General features: G+C 52.2%; 2 protein-coding genes across 2 annotated transcripts; both read left to right on the forward strand.

Annotated features, from left to right (window-relative positions):
- The first annotated feature begins 2655 nt into the window (after positions 1 to 2655).
- On the forward strand, positions 2656 to 3330 carry LOC120671633. Its single transcript, XM_039952025.1, has 2 exons — positions 2656 to 2896; positions 3023 to 3330. Exons 1-2 carry the CDS (start codon positions 2687 to 2689, stop codon positions 3212 to 3214), a joined length of 402 nt encoding a protein of 133 aa, XP_039807959.1. The 5' UTR covers positions 2656 to 2686; the 3' UTR covers positions 3215 to 3330.
- Positions 3331 to 11114: 7784 nt separating this feature from the next.
- Positions 11115 to 13160, forward strand: LOC120670746. Its single transcript, XM_039950893.1, has 2 exons — positions 11115 to 12306; positions 12799 to 13160. Exon 1 carries the CDS (start codon positions 11424 to 11426, stop codon positions 11925 to 11927), a length of 504 nt encoding a protein of 167 aa, XP_039806827.1. The 5' UTR covers positions 11115 to 11423; the 3' UTR covers positions 11928 to 12306; positions 12799 to 13160.
- Positions 13161 to 14256: the final 1096 nt, after the last annotated feature.

Here is a 14256-nt window from a genome sequence, read left to right on the forward strand (position 1 = left end):
CCACCAGCCGGAGGCGACGCCGTCGCCGCCGCGCCTCCTCAACCGCCCGTCCGACGCGCCCAGGTCCTCTGCCGCAGCCTGGCCGTCCCCACCCACATCCAAAGCCCCACGCGCTAGCGCAGCCCCGCCCATATCTGGATCTGCCAGCAAGCTCCGAGGATGCTCGGTGGTGCCGGACACGCCGGAGTCCCAGCAAGGTATGCCCACGCCTCCACCACGCTCCTTTGTAGAGGTTGTCAAGGGAGAAGCCCAGCCGGTCTTCAATTCCACTCCGTCCAAGGCACCGGCCACCAAGCCCAAGTCCGCCATTACTATCCCAACAAGAAGCAATTACTACTCCGGCTCCAACACGCCACCCCGTCAGGATACTGCTCAACGCGTTCGCGTCTCGGCCGCTCCGGCGGGAACAGCTGCGCGGCGCCACCACGTCCCCCCTGCTGCGACAGCTCGCGGCGCCTTCAATTCGCCTGCACCGACCGCTGAGGAAGGATGGGTGAAGGTCAAGGAGCCGTACTGGTGGAGGAAATGCAGGGATTCACTTCACAACGGCGCCCCGTGTTTACGCTGACACCAACCAAGCCGTCCGAGAGAACAGAACAACGCTGCGCTGCGAGCTTTCCGGGAGCGAACGCACGGGCGCTGCTTCATCTGCCTCACCCCCGGCCACCGCGCGGCCACCTGCCGCGCCCAGTACCGCTGCTTCATCTGCAACCGCTCCGGCCACCGCGCACGTGCTTGTGACCAGGGCCTGCCGCACCGCAGCCAGCGCCACACGCCGCCAACCAAGTCAACATCCGGCCACCACCGCGCCCGTCACAACCGACCGGCGTCGCCGCAGCCGACGGCCGCCATCCACCGCCGCACCGGTCACAAGGAGCTCCCGCCTCCACCCAAGCCGACGTCGCGGACCAGGATGTTGTGCCTCGGCGACCCTGCCACCAGGCCTGATGCGGAGGACTGCCTCGTCTAGTCCACCCGCGTCGTCGACGACAATTTGCGCGACTGGGACACTACGGGCGCCGTCACCTGGGCGGTGCGCGGCCCGGAGTCCACTGGGCCTATGGAGGTTGAAGCGGCCATCCGAGAAGAGTTCAACTTGCGACATGACGAGGTGAAGGCGACCTGCCATTTCCCTGAGTCCTGTCTGATCAAGTTCAAATATGCTCGCCATTGTTCGGTGGCCCTGGAGAAAGTCTCGGCGAAATGTCGTGGCATAGAGGTTTTCTTCATCAAGTGGAGGAGCCTCCGTGACGCCGAGGGGGTGACCCTCCTCTTCCGCGTCAAGCTATGCCTCGACGGCGTTCCGTGCCACGCCTGGTCGGCTGAGCTGGCGGAGCGCATCATCAGCCGCACCTGTGCGCTCGAAGGGATCGAGACCAACCTCGACATGTCGGCGGACACGAAGACCATCGATCTGTGGGCCTGGACGGCCAACCCAAGCACCATCTCCAAGCTGGTCTGGCTTGCATTCACAGGCAGAGCACGCGACCCCCACCTGGCGTCCGTGCAGGTCTCCGACACCCCACCGGAGCGCTGGCAGAGAGGGGTCAAGCACCCTGTCATCGTGCACCTGGAGGAGTTCTAGGACTACACCGCCGCGTCGGTCAACCTCGACAACCGGACATGCATGCCGACAACGCACAAGCTGCCGCCTTGGCATATGGGGGTCATCGATGGCGAAACGGCCCCTCGACGGATGCTGGAGCGGCCGGGTCGGCGACTGTCTCCCCCGCGCGCTGGCGAACGCGGCCGCCACGCTGGCCACGACGGCCACAATGACGAGCAGCGCCACAAGGATAGGGAGGATAAGGAACGCCCATGACGGAGCTACAACGACGACCATCATCATCGGTGGAATGTTTGGCGACGCAGGGACCACGACGACGACGAACGTGACGATCGCGGCCGGGACCACGGCGATGGGCGAAAGGGGGGCGACCGCGATGCATATCGTGAGCGGGAGCGCTCCCCTAGACGCCGAAACTGGGGAGGCAGCTCCTCACACGGCGGCAAGAGGCACGAGGCGGCTATGCACGGCAGCTCCCCACATGACGGCAAGGGCTACGAGGACGACGTGCCAACGCAGCTTGTGGTACTCCCTCAGCAGCTGCCCAGGCTGATGGACCTGCACTCCAAAGAGGTGATTGAACTGCAATTTCTCTTTCGCAATCAGGCTTCAACCATACAGGAGGCGGCCAGAAACTACCTCAACGGCAATCGGCTCCCCGGCGTCCCCGACATGCAAGCTCTCAACAGCCTCTGCAACGACTACATCGCCAAGGCAGCGGCACTCGCAGACAGGCTGCAACTCCATGACGCGGAGGAGGAAGGGGGTGAAGCCTGGTCCAGCGTCCGGCGAGCGCAAGGATGCGCTGCGCCGGCTCCTCGCTTGATCCCGGTGGCTGATGTTTTCCAGCGCATCCTCACCGACCTGCCACCGTCAGTGGGGGATGTGGATGCAGCGCTGCAGCATATGCGCCTCTTCAACATCTCCGACAATGACGCCACGATCGAACGCCCTCCCTAACCAACCCGGGCCACGCCTGGGCCCCTTGATGGAAGCTTCGTCGACCTGTACCAGCGGGCCTGTCGCGCGCACATAGAGGACAACGTTCCAGTGTCTGGCGAGCCGGCTGTTGAGCCGGGCACCGGGAACGGAACGGCGGCGGCTACGAACGCACCGGAGATGAATGAGCTGCAGCACAAAGAGGGCACGTCTACCCCACGAGGCTCGGCACTGATTGACTGCCTCTTCGTCGCCCCGACGCCACCACTGCTGAACCACGACGACATCCTACAGAATGGCAAGGCTCCAACCGAGGACGCTCCAACACCGCCTACACTAGCAATGCCGTCCAAGCGTAAGCGCCGTCGCCGTGTCTTTGACATGACTGCGGTACGTCGGAGCGCCCGCCTTGCTACTGCTCGACCGATGACAACAATCCAACGTGCTCAAAGGAATCTGTGCCGCAAGCTTGGTTTGCTGAATGATGAATTGCTGCCTATTGAAAATGCATTGCAGGAATTCCTGGCCATGTTCCAGGGACCGCTACCGTACTACATCGTCGCTGCACTGACGGCTGCCTTCAACCTCGACGATGATGGCGCTGAGGAGCTAGATGAAGCGCTCGCTGCTGTAGCTGGGGATGCGATCGAGAATCTCCAAGATGAAGCAGCGAGCCTCCAGGTGTCGGCGCAGGCTGCAGCAGCCTGATCGGCGATTGCTGCCAATTCTTCCTAGCGTCCCACCTAGTTTAATGATAACTAAACCACTGCCAGCATTTCATTTCAGAGCGGCTTGTCAACGCTCAAAACTCCTTTCATTCGGCGACTTTGCATTAATTTCGGTTGTAACTCTAAAGACTGAACTACATGGCATGTTGTGTGCTTCTTCTACATCTCCCTTCATCAGCATCAGTGGACAACAATCAGTTGGCTTCCGGCGGCCTCCAAAAAAACAGAGCAGTGTCAGGTCACTTGCACCTGCAACAGAGTTAACATCGTGCAACAAATGTCAACAACCAATTTAGAAATTCTGTGCTGGAATGTGTGTGGCCTCAACAGAAGAGCGCGCCGGGACACTGTACGAGAGACAATTGCCACCACTTCCTGCCATCTTGCGTGTTTGCAGGAAACAAAGCTGCACGACATTGACCAGTTCATGGCATCCTACCTGGGAGGCCCTCGACTGAACAAGTATGCTTTTAAACCTGCAGGAGGATTGAGCGGCACTAGAGGGGGAATCTTGTTGCTCTGGAACGACGACCGCCTTGACATCTCGAACATTATCATAAGAGAGTTCCATGTCTCGGCAACCGTCTCCACCACCGACACTTCTTCGGCCTTCTTCCTCACAGTTGTCTATGGGCCAACACTCTCATCTAGAAAACAAGCTTTCCTACAAGAACTGCAGCAGCTTAAGCCACAGCCAGGAGTGCAATGGCTTTTACTAGGCGATTTCAATCTGATCTACAAGGCAAGTGACAAAAACAATAACCGCCTGAACACAAGGCTTATGAGGTGCTTCAGAGAGGCCCTAGACGAGTGCGATCTCAGAGAAATACATCTCCAGAATAGAAAATTTACATGGAGCAACGAGAGACAGAACCCGACGCAAGCAAAATTAGATCGTGTCTTTTGCAATGAGGAATGGGACATCAACTTCAGTGGCCACGTCCTCCACACTCTGTCAACATCGTTCTCTGACCACTGCCCTTTAGTTCTCTCCAACCAAACTGGACCCAGGCGACCAAACTCCTTCAAATTTGAAAACTTTTGGCTCAAATTGCTGCGATTCCGTGAGGTGGTTGCAGCTGCATGGAACGACACTTCTCTGCATCATGAGCCATTCCACAAGCTCTACCATAAGCTACAAGTCACGACCGAGGCCCTTTGTGTATGGAGCAAGCAGCTCATCCCCGACGCCAAACTCTAACTACACATGGCCCTTGAGGTGATCCTCAGATTGGATGAGGCGCAGGAGTACAGACCGCTATTGCCGGAGGAGCAAACCCTGCGTAAAAGGCTCAAGGTAAGAGTACATGGGCTGGCGGTCATCGAGCGCGCCCGTCGCAGTCAAGCAGCCCGACTGCGAGAATTAAAATTGGGGGACGCGAACACGAAATTTTTCCACCGTAGAGTCAATGCACGCAGGAGAGAACTTCATACAACGACTCAAGAAGAGAGACACAAGGTGGGTGAGTACACATGAAGAAAAAGTTGCTGAGATACAGTCTCACTTCATGGAGACAATGCAACGCCCACCAGCCCGACATACTGACTTCAACTAGGACCTCCTAGGTATTCAACAACATGACCTGGGGGCGCTGGATGATCCTTTCAGTGAACAGGAAATCAAGAATGCCATTGACCAGATGCCGGGGGACAAAGCGCCGGGGCCGGACGGCTTCACCGGTGCCTTCCTAAAAGCTTGCTGGGACATCATCAAGAATGATTTCATGGAAGCGGCTAATGCTTTTCATTGCCTCAGGACATCTAGTCTGCAACTTATTAACTCGGCCAACATAATTCTCATCCCCAAAAAAGATGGTGCCGACACAGTAGGAGACTTCCGGCCAATAAGTCTAATTCACTCCTTTGTCAAAGTCATAACCAAAGCTCTTGTGCTGAGACTATAGAAATACATGCCCTCCATCGTGTCACAGTGCCAAAGTGCATTTATCAAAACAAGAAGCATACATGACAATTTCATGGCGGTGAGGGTGGCAGCACGGCGGTATCACAAAAACAAGACCCCCGCTTTATTCCTTAAACTCGACATCACCAAAGCGTTCGACTCGGTTCGATGGGAGTATCTTCTTAACCTACTCCAACACCTGGGTTTCCCACAGCGCTGGAGAGATTGGATCGCTGCACTACTATCCACCTCCACTTCACGAGTGTTCCTTAACGGGGTGCCCAATCCACCGATACGCCATGGAAGAGGTCTGCAGCAAGGCGACCCCCTATCGCCGCTGCTATTTGTCCTTGCAATTGACCCTCTGCAGAGAATTCTGGAATTGGCAACTGAGATGGGCGCTCTTACCAAACTGAGAGGTAAAGGCCCACACTTATGTATCTCCATGTACGTAGATGATGCTGCCCTCTTCGTCGCTCCATTTCAGGATGAGGTCCGCACTTTAGCCAGTATCCTCAACTCCTTTGGTGACGTGACAGGGCTCAAAATGAATTTCCAAAAATCGACTGTCATCCCCATCCGATGCCAAGGTATTGATCTCAGTCCAGTACTCAATGGCCTCGCGGCAAAAAGAGCAAGTTTTCCAATTAGATATCTTGGGCTACCGTTGTCAACGACAAGACTGAAAAATGTTGATTTCCAACCTGTGGTGGACAAAATGACAGGCAAGCTGAATGCGTGGAACGGCCGTAATGTGACTATGGCTGGGAGGCTCACACTTGTGAAGTCGGTACTGACCTCACAGGTAATACATCTCCTTTCAGCCTTGCGTGTGCCAAAAGAAATCCTCAAGCTGATCGACAACAAACGAAAGCAATTCCTGTGGGCGGGCAGTGAGGTACTGACGGGAGGAAAATGCAAAGTTAATTGGATTAGAGCGGCAAGATCAAAAAAAGGGGGAGGCCTTGGTATTCTTCACTTGGACAAATTCTCAAGAGCTTTGAGATTGCGTTGGCTTTGGAAGCAATGCAAGAAGGAAAATGGCCAATGGTTGGACTCTGAAACACCATGCACGACCAAAGACAAACAACTTTTTGTGGCATCAACGACTATCACTGTGGGCAACGGTGACAACATTTCTTTCTGGGAAAATGCCTGGCTCCAGGGCCGCAGACCGAGGGACATTGCACCGACAGTTCACAGCATCTCAAGAAGAAAGAACAGAAGTCTCCGGGCTGCGCTTTTGAACAACAACTTGGTACGTGACCTTGATTTGCTTAACGCACATTTCTCAGCGGCTCATTTCAGGGAATATTGCGAGCTCTGGCATCAAGTTACCCAAACAAGACTTCATCATGATACCCCGGACAACATTACTTGGAAGCTCACTGCAGATGGTACTTTCAAAACAAAGTCGGCCTATGAGGCACAATTCATAGGATCGTCCGCCACCAGCTTTGTAGATTTCATCTGGAAGATTTGGGCCCCGCCGAAATGTAAAATGTTTAGCTGGCTGGCCATTCAAAACAGAATTTGGACAGCCGATCGTTTAGCAGCAAGGGGGTGGCCACACAACAACAGCTGTGTTTTATGCCGCGCAACACAAGAGACGGGGATCCATCTCTTTGCAGAATGCCGCTTTGTGAAGAGAATTTGGGACGCCATTGGCACTTGGGCTAGGATAGAGGGACTAAGTCCGGCAACTGGGCAGCCTTTCCAATCAGTGGAGGACTGGTGGACCATGTTAGCGCGGCTACCTTCAAACGAAGCAAAAAGTTTACGCAGCCTCATCATGCTGGTGATTTGGAAGATCTAGCTAGAACGCAATGCAAGAATCCAGACACAAGGAAACACCATGCCCGATGGTGATCTCAAGGATCAAGGACCAAGCGAGTAACTGGATGGCGGCGGGCGCCAAGCACTTGGCTGCGCTCTTGGCTTAGCTGGAGTCTGTTTTTACTCTTGTTTTTTTTTCCTTTTGGGCCGGCTGGTTTTCTTCTTTTTCCGAAGACCTGTGCTCGAGCTTTGTACAGTGCTAATTCTTTTGTTCTTGCCCATCGGGCACCCTTCTTTTTAATATAGCGGGCAGCTCTCCTCCTGGTTCGTTTAAAAAAAATTATTGCTAGAATAATTTTTTTATTGTCGGAATATATTTTTGCCGGAACAATAGTTATTGGTCAAGCAACAAAAAATTTATTCCAGTAACAAAAATAATTATTGAGCTTTATGTAATGATTTGACTACCAATCATATATGTGATCTCTAGTATTAGCCTAGGGAACGAAGCCGTGCCTGCCAAGACAAACACGGTTTGGGCCGTTTGTGCCAGACCAGGCTGAATTTACCACAGGGCCATGTTCCCGTTGTTGGGCTCTCTGTTTCGGGGCCTGCCGCTTGCTCAAAACGATGAGCATCACGAGAGAGACCAATCCCATTTCAGACTTGGCCACACAAACAACTTGCTTACGCTCCGACATTTAGGGTGGTGTTTGGTTTACTGGCTAAAGGCTAGCCAGGCTTTGTATAATGCATCTTGGTCATGTTTGATTAGCTGCATAGGTCAGTTAGCTAGGCTGCAGTTGTTCACAGGGAGGATCGGGGCCAGGCTGAAACGCTTCTCACGAGCTGGTTTGGCTGGTTGCTCCAGCAGCTCCAGCCCAGCCAGATCAGTTCAGCCGAACAGAGCCTAAGCTGCTTGGTCGAAATATCATCACCTTCATATTGCCCACCGTCTGGACACAGCCAACGCCGCCGTAGGGACAAACTCCATCCCGCGCCGGCCGCCGCATCCTCCGGCTTTGGCCGCGCCCTCTCGCTCCCGGTGGCGGTGTTCGCGTGACGCGCCCGGCAGCAAAGCTCCGGCACGCCCGTACCTCGATTCAACCGCGCCAAGCAGCAAAGCTCCGGCGGGACGCGACGGAGGAGCTCGCGGCTCCCGTCCGGCGTCCGCACTACGATGAAGCTCGGCGGCCCGCCAGCGACGGAGGAGCTTGCTGCACCCAACCACAGTCACAAAGTTCCTGGGTCGACCGGGTCGAGAAACAGAGTCGAGGATCGATGGTCGTCACTTTATAAAATTGTGGTACGATGGGGATATACCTCTATGGAACGATAAATTATTATGTGGAACGCGACTCTGATTCATCCGGGTCGATATTCTCGGGTCGATGCGTCTTTAAAAAGACAAAAACTATATATATATATATATGCGCTACTAATGAAGAAACTAATCTGCACAAACATATAAGAAACATACAAAATAGTACATCTAGATCATACTACACGTACTTAGCTTATTATCTAACAAAAACCACATCAATCCGCTATCAATAACCTTCTTATCCTAATTAAATCTGCTAGCAATAGGGATACGACCCCTCTCAAACCGGGACGCGATCCAACCTTGAATGGGACACTGACCCTCTTTGACATCGACCCTCGAATCGGAACGGCGTTCCCGAGTCGTGGGACGAGGCATCGATCCCGAATTCTGTGACTATGCTCCCAACCTCCCGCCTGCAGAGCTTGCCGCCGCCAGGGCCGGGCCTGAGAATTTGTGGCGTCGGGGCAAGGGATTAGAGTCGGAGCCCTCTAAAGAATAGTTCTAAAGAATAGTGATAATAATTATATATAAATTTTGCCAATAAGTCAGATCCATCTAAAACAAATTCATGTAAAAAAGTTATACATACTAGTATTATATGATATTATTGTAAAAGTATGTTCTACCAATTCTATATGCAAAGTCATTAACGACGGCATAAATCAATATCGCTCATATAATTCTTGAAGTTTGAAACTTTAAAAACAAATATCGATTGAAAGTTGAAATCTAGTGCAGCCGAGAGTGTTCGAGAGTTGCCTGGCTTCCTGTGTTTTAGAGGTGTTTTAGAGCCGTCGTAACGCTATCTAGCAAAGCATGACTTGTGGGACGCCGGCACGCAGGCGCTGGTCAGTAGTCATGCACAGGCATAGCATGGTCTTGAAATCGCAGCGGCGGCAGCATAGTTCTTGCTCGGAGCACTAGAGGTGTGGAGCCTCTAGTCTGGCCGCATGCATGTGGATTGTGTAATCTCCAATGCTACTGCAAATAATATCATGTAATTGCATCGAAAGGAATAAGAAATGGCATAGCGTGGCGCACAGAGTTGTGGGGAATTGTCAGTCACTAGGAACCTCGTGCGACAGATTGTTTCATTTAGAGCAAGTATTATAAAATGATGTAGACTGGTTAAATGTAATGCCACATCATATTTACGATGAATTGGAGGGAATGAGAAGGGAAGAGAGAGAAGAGAAGTGCGATATAAGAGACGGCTGTAACACGGACTACAATAAACGAGAATGTAAGAAGAAAGATAAATTAAATATTAAAGGTGCAGTTAACGATTATATGGGTTGGCTATTACATTAGCTTAAGATTACATTGACTAAATTATTAGTTTTGCTTTTATTTATCTAACGTTGTAGTTATACTATGTACGCATAAATCTAATCACGAACTCAGTGCATCGTGACAGAGTTTCCGGAAACCCTTTTTTTCTCGTCACATTCAAACACTCTGCCTCGTACAGACAGAAAAAAAAAACAACATTCTCCATTGCATTTTCCTCTACAGAACCATGAACAAGTGTCCATCTTTTCAAATTTTCTCACACACTATCTCTGGGGGTTATTTTGAAAAAATGATCTCTGGGGCCCACCTGTAAGGCACTACGGGACCGGGAACATCGCGCCCGCGGCGGCCGAGCCGCCGACCAAACACCCTCGCGCCGATATAAAAAAAAGTTATTTTGATTCATACCATTATAATTTTTGAACTTTGAAGAAACACCATTACAATTCGCATATTTTGAAACATACCATTACAATTCTTCACTTCCCACAAAAATACCACTAAATATATATGGAGATGACTTGGACCCAACTGCAAGTGTATGTGAATACATATACTTCATTGCAGTCTCTCTCCTTTATCACCGACGTGCAAGTCCCACTTGTCATCTTTTTTTCCTCCTCTTACCATCTTCCACGGCGTCGTCTCTCTCACTCACTCCCTCGCCTCTCCCTCTCGCGCGAGCTCCGAGACATGGCCGCCACGGTCACGAGTCGAGCCCACCGCTGCCGCCCAGACTATGCTGGCCTTCCCTGCTCGCGCACGAACGCCGCCGCCGCTACCTGCGCCGCGCCGGCCTTGCCGGCCACGCGGGTCACGCGCCCCAGCTCCGCCTGACCATGCTGGTGCTCGCCCCGCCTCCCTGAGCCGCGGTAGCGCCTGTGCGCTGCACGGCGGCACATTGCACCCCCACCTCTGGCCATCCTCCTTCAGAGCCGAGCCCCGGAACGGGTCTGCCTCGCCCCCGTGAAGCTCTTTGGCCTCTACTCCGCCCTCCACGGCCACGAGCGGAGCTCGCTGTCGCGCCAATGGCGCCGCCGCCCACGGCCTCCACAGCGCCCCGCGCCACCGCCCTCTCCCTCCCCAAATCGAGGAGCCCACAAGCTTACTCTCGCTCCAGTGAAGCTCCCAAGCTCGGCCACCCTCTCCCTGCCTCACCGACGCGCCGCCGCCAGCCGCCTGTACCCGTGGCGCCGCCACCACGGGCCATCCCAACCCCAACCAAGCCCCTCTACAGGTTCGTCTTGACCCCCTCTAGCTTTCCGCCAACTTTCCTCACGCCGCCGGCGAGCCTTCTAGCTCGAGATTCCCGACAGTGAACGCGACTCAGCAAATGGAAAATGAAAAGAGAAGAAAGAAGAAGATGACAAGTGGGACCCGCATGTCATTGATAGAGAAAAGAGGCTGCAATGAAGTATACGTATTCATATACACCTGCAGCTAGGTCTAAGTCATCTCCATACGTATTTAGTGACATTTTTGTGGGAAGTGAACAAAAATTACAATGGTATGAATCAAAATAAATAAATAAAAAACACCCTCGCGCCGCAACCAGCCATGGCACCGCCGACGACGACGATGGAGGAGCTCAAGGAGGAGGCCCAACCAGTCAACCAGAGCCGCCACTCAACCTGGCTTGGCTGGGCCTTGGGTCGATTCACTCGTCTGCTCGCCGACGGACCGACCAAACCCTCGCGCCCGCCGCTACCCACCACCACGCCGCCGCCGCCGGCGCTGATGGAGGAGCTCGAGGAGGAGATCCTCCTCCGGTTCCCTCCGCACGAGCGCGCGCTCCTCGTCCGCGCCTCCCTCGTCTGCAAGCGCTGGCGCCGCCTCGTCTCGGACCCCCTCTTCCGCCGCAGGTTCCGCTAGCTACACCGCGCGCCGCCCATGCTGGGGTTCCTCTGCAACATCGCGGACGACTCGGAGGACGCCAGCACGGCCGGTTTCGTCGCCACGGCCGCCTTCTGCTCGCCGGACGCGGACCTCGACGGCTTCCGCCCGCTCGACGCCCGCCACGGCCGCGTACTCCTCCACAGCTCAGAGGACGCCCTCGTGGTCTGGGACCCCATCGCCAACGACGCGCTGCAGCTGCCCGTCCCCGATCTCCGGCGGTACACCTACAGCTGGACGGCGGCGATCCTCTGCGCCGTCGGCAGCACCTGGGACCACCTCGATTGCATTGGGGACCATTCCTCGTGGAGTCGTGGTGTATGTGGGCTCTGGTGGTTCTGGGGAGGCGTTCATCTGCACCTACTCGTCCGATGCTGGTACCTGGAGCGAGCCGATCAGCACAGAGCTGCCCCTGGACTTTGTCGTCTTGATGCCCAGTGTGCTCGTGGGGAACGCACTCTACTTTGGGTTCCTGATCAGGAAATCACTCCTGAAGTATGATCTGGAATCGCACGAGGTGTCTGTAATTGGAGTGCCACAAACATTCTGCATCTGGCGTCTGGCGACATGTCGTGCTCGATGGTGGGCTAGCATTAGCCACCTTACAAGAATGCAAACTCTGCCTTTGGAGGAAGGCTGGCCCTGAGGTAGATGCAGGATGCACACAATAACAGAGCCATTGAGCTTGAGACGCTGCTCCCAGCTGATGCCTTCTTCACCTGGGCTAATGTGGTTGGCTTCGCTGATGGGACTGATGTGATTTTCCTAAGGGTAGGTCTCATGCTCCTCACAATTGATCTAAAGACCTATGAGGTGAAGAAGGTCTGCAGCGGCAAAAACATCTACACTGCCATTCCTTACATGAGCTTCTGCACTCCAGGTACAATCTTGCTCGGAGTTTGGTTTTGCAATATTCAGAATGAGTAATAGTTTAGTTACTAGCATCAAAATTGGACGACAGACTCAACAACTAGCAATTTGTGATAGTGGAATATTGCAATGTGATAGCAAACCAAGTTGATTTGGACGGTAGGGTTCTGACAGCTTATTAGCCTAGGCCAGGAAGATATGCAGTAGGAGATGTTATTAAGAAGAAATTACTTTGATGAGCTTAAACACTCCTAATGTGTTGTCCCTATCTTTATTCATTTTCATTCAATAGATATCATCTGTCAATGTTACTTAACAATATCCAAATGGATGGCAATATCAGTGCTAAATTTAAGGGCATATTATCTTAGTAAGTTTGTACAGATATTGCTGTGAATAATAAGTTACTGCTGTTTAGTTAGTGAGAAACAAGCATTCATCAAGGGCTAATTTGATCCCTCAATCAGCTGATTTTATTTTCAAATTTTGTAAATTTGTGCAGCACCTGGTGCAGCCTGTACAGATGAAGGATCAAGCGTGTGTGTCTCAGGTGCATGAAAAACTTGATGGAAAATTGAGTAACAGTAGTAATGGTAATCACACGGTATCTATGGTGGGATGGCACTTTTAGCATCAGTGAGATTGGTGCTCGCCTTCAGGTTTCTGTGTTTTTTAAGCTGTAGTTTTGTTATGAACCTTAGTTCATTTGGGGATAGGGAGGATAACCATTGCCAGGAAGATGGCCGGGCAAAGTCGGCGTGGAGAGAGATTAGATTTTTGGGGGACTTGGGAATTGATTTTTGTTCATTGTTTCATTGCTTGCTTAAAAGAGATACAATCCCATCTTTATATAGATGAGCTGACTTAACCTTTAAGAAACCAATCTTTAAACTTAAGGCAACGAACAACTAATTTTCTTTTTGAAAAGTAAGAGCTAATTTTCTATTGTGTGTGATTTTTTTTGCAGTTCTTTGCAAGTAAATCTAAACTTTTGATCATTAAAACCCAACCTTTTATAAAGATTGACAACAAAAAACTGATATTAGTATATTCATTAGAAACCTTTAGAAAACTTATATTGCCATATCAAAGTTGATAAATATATATTAATTATGATAATAGCTATAATCAAAGTTAGACAAGCTTGGCTTGAACGCCATAAATCTATATGTACTTGTATACATTTGTGATAGGAGAACTTATTGTACCATAGATTTATTGCTATGTCATCCTCAGCTACCATTTCCACTACAACGAAGTCTTTCTTTTGTCTTTGCTGACGGAGGGTTTTTTTGTCGTTCATAAACATCGACGTTGACAGTGCAGTGTTCCTTTGCCTCTGTTACTTTTCATCGCATTTCTCGACCTTTTATCTCTCCCTGTCACAATCTGTTTGACGAAGTCAATAGACTGGGTCAGTGAAACAAATGAGCGAGAGGAAAACGTATGTCTGTTGCCCCTACCTCACGTGGTGGCAGCGCACGGTGGCGATGGCTGAAGGACGTGTCCATGTTAATGTTCAGTCGCCGGGATAATGACAAGACGGTAAAATACTAACCCTAAACCCCTCCCCACCCAATCCGAAAATCCTCAGCTCTGCTCCTCTCCTTTTGCTTCTTCCCCAAGACCCGCTTCCGGCTTCCCGCTCCGCAGCATGCGCCCGCGCCCCTTCGCCTGACCAGCCAGCCAGGTCGCCGAGACCGGTGCCGAGACCGGTGCCGCGGCTCCGTGAGTAGGGGCGGTAAAGGGTTTAATATTTTGAATTAGAAAATTTAAGGACCGGGTCTTAAAAAAATCTGGTTCTAATCTTATGTAATTTTGAACTAAAATTTTTAAAGACCTTATTGAACTGTGAAGAGGCCACTAAGACCATAGTCCATTACCACTCCTACCCGTGAGGCCGTGATGCCCCGTGACCGTCTCTCCACTCGCTGCTCCTCACGGCCACCTCCGCCGCCGC

Source organism: Panicum virgatum, chromosome 4N (assembly GCF_016808335.1).
Source record: "Panicum virgatum strain AP13 chromosome 4N, P.virgatum_v5, whole genome shotgun sequence".
Lineage (NCBI taxonomy): Eukaryota > Viridiplantae > Streptophyta > Magnoliopsida > Poales > Poaceae > Panicum > Panicum virgatum.

Coding starts and splice junctions, on each gene's coding strand:
- LOC120671633 (XM_039952025.1), top strand. CDS start 2,687: ATGAATGAGCTGCAGCACAAAGAGGGCACGTCTACCCCACGAGGCTCG. Junction 2,897..3,022: donor GTGTCTTTGACATGACTGCG/GTACGTCGGAGC, acceptor AATGCATTGCAG/GAATTCCTGGCCATGTTCCA.
- LOC120670746 (XM_039950893.1), top strand. CDS start 11,424: ATGCTGGGGTTCCTCTGCAACATCGCGGACGACTCGGAGGACGCCAGC.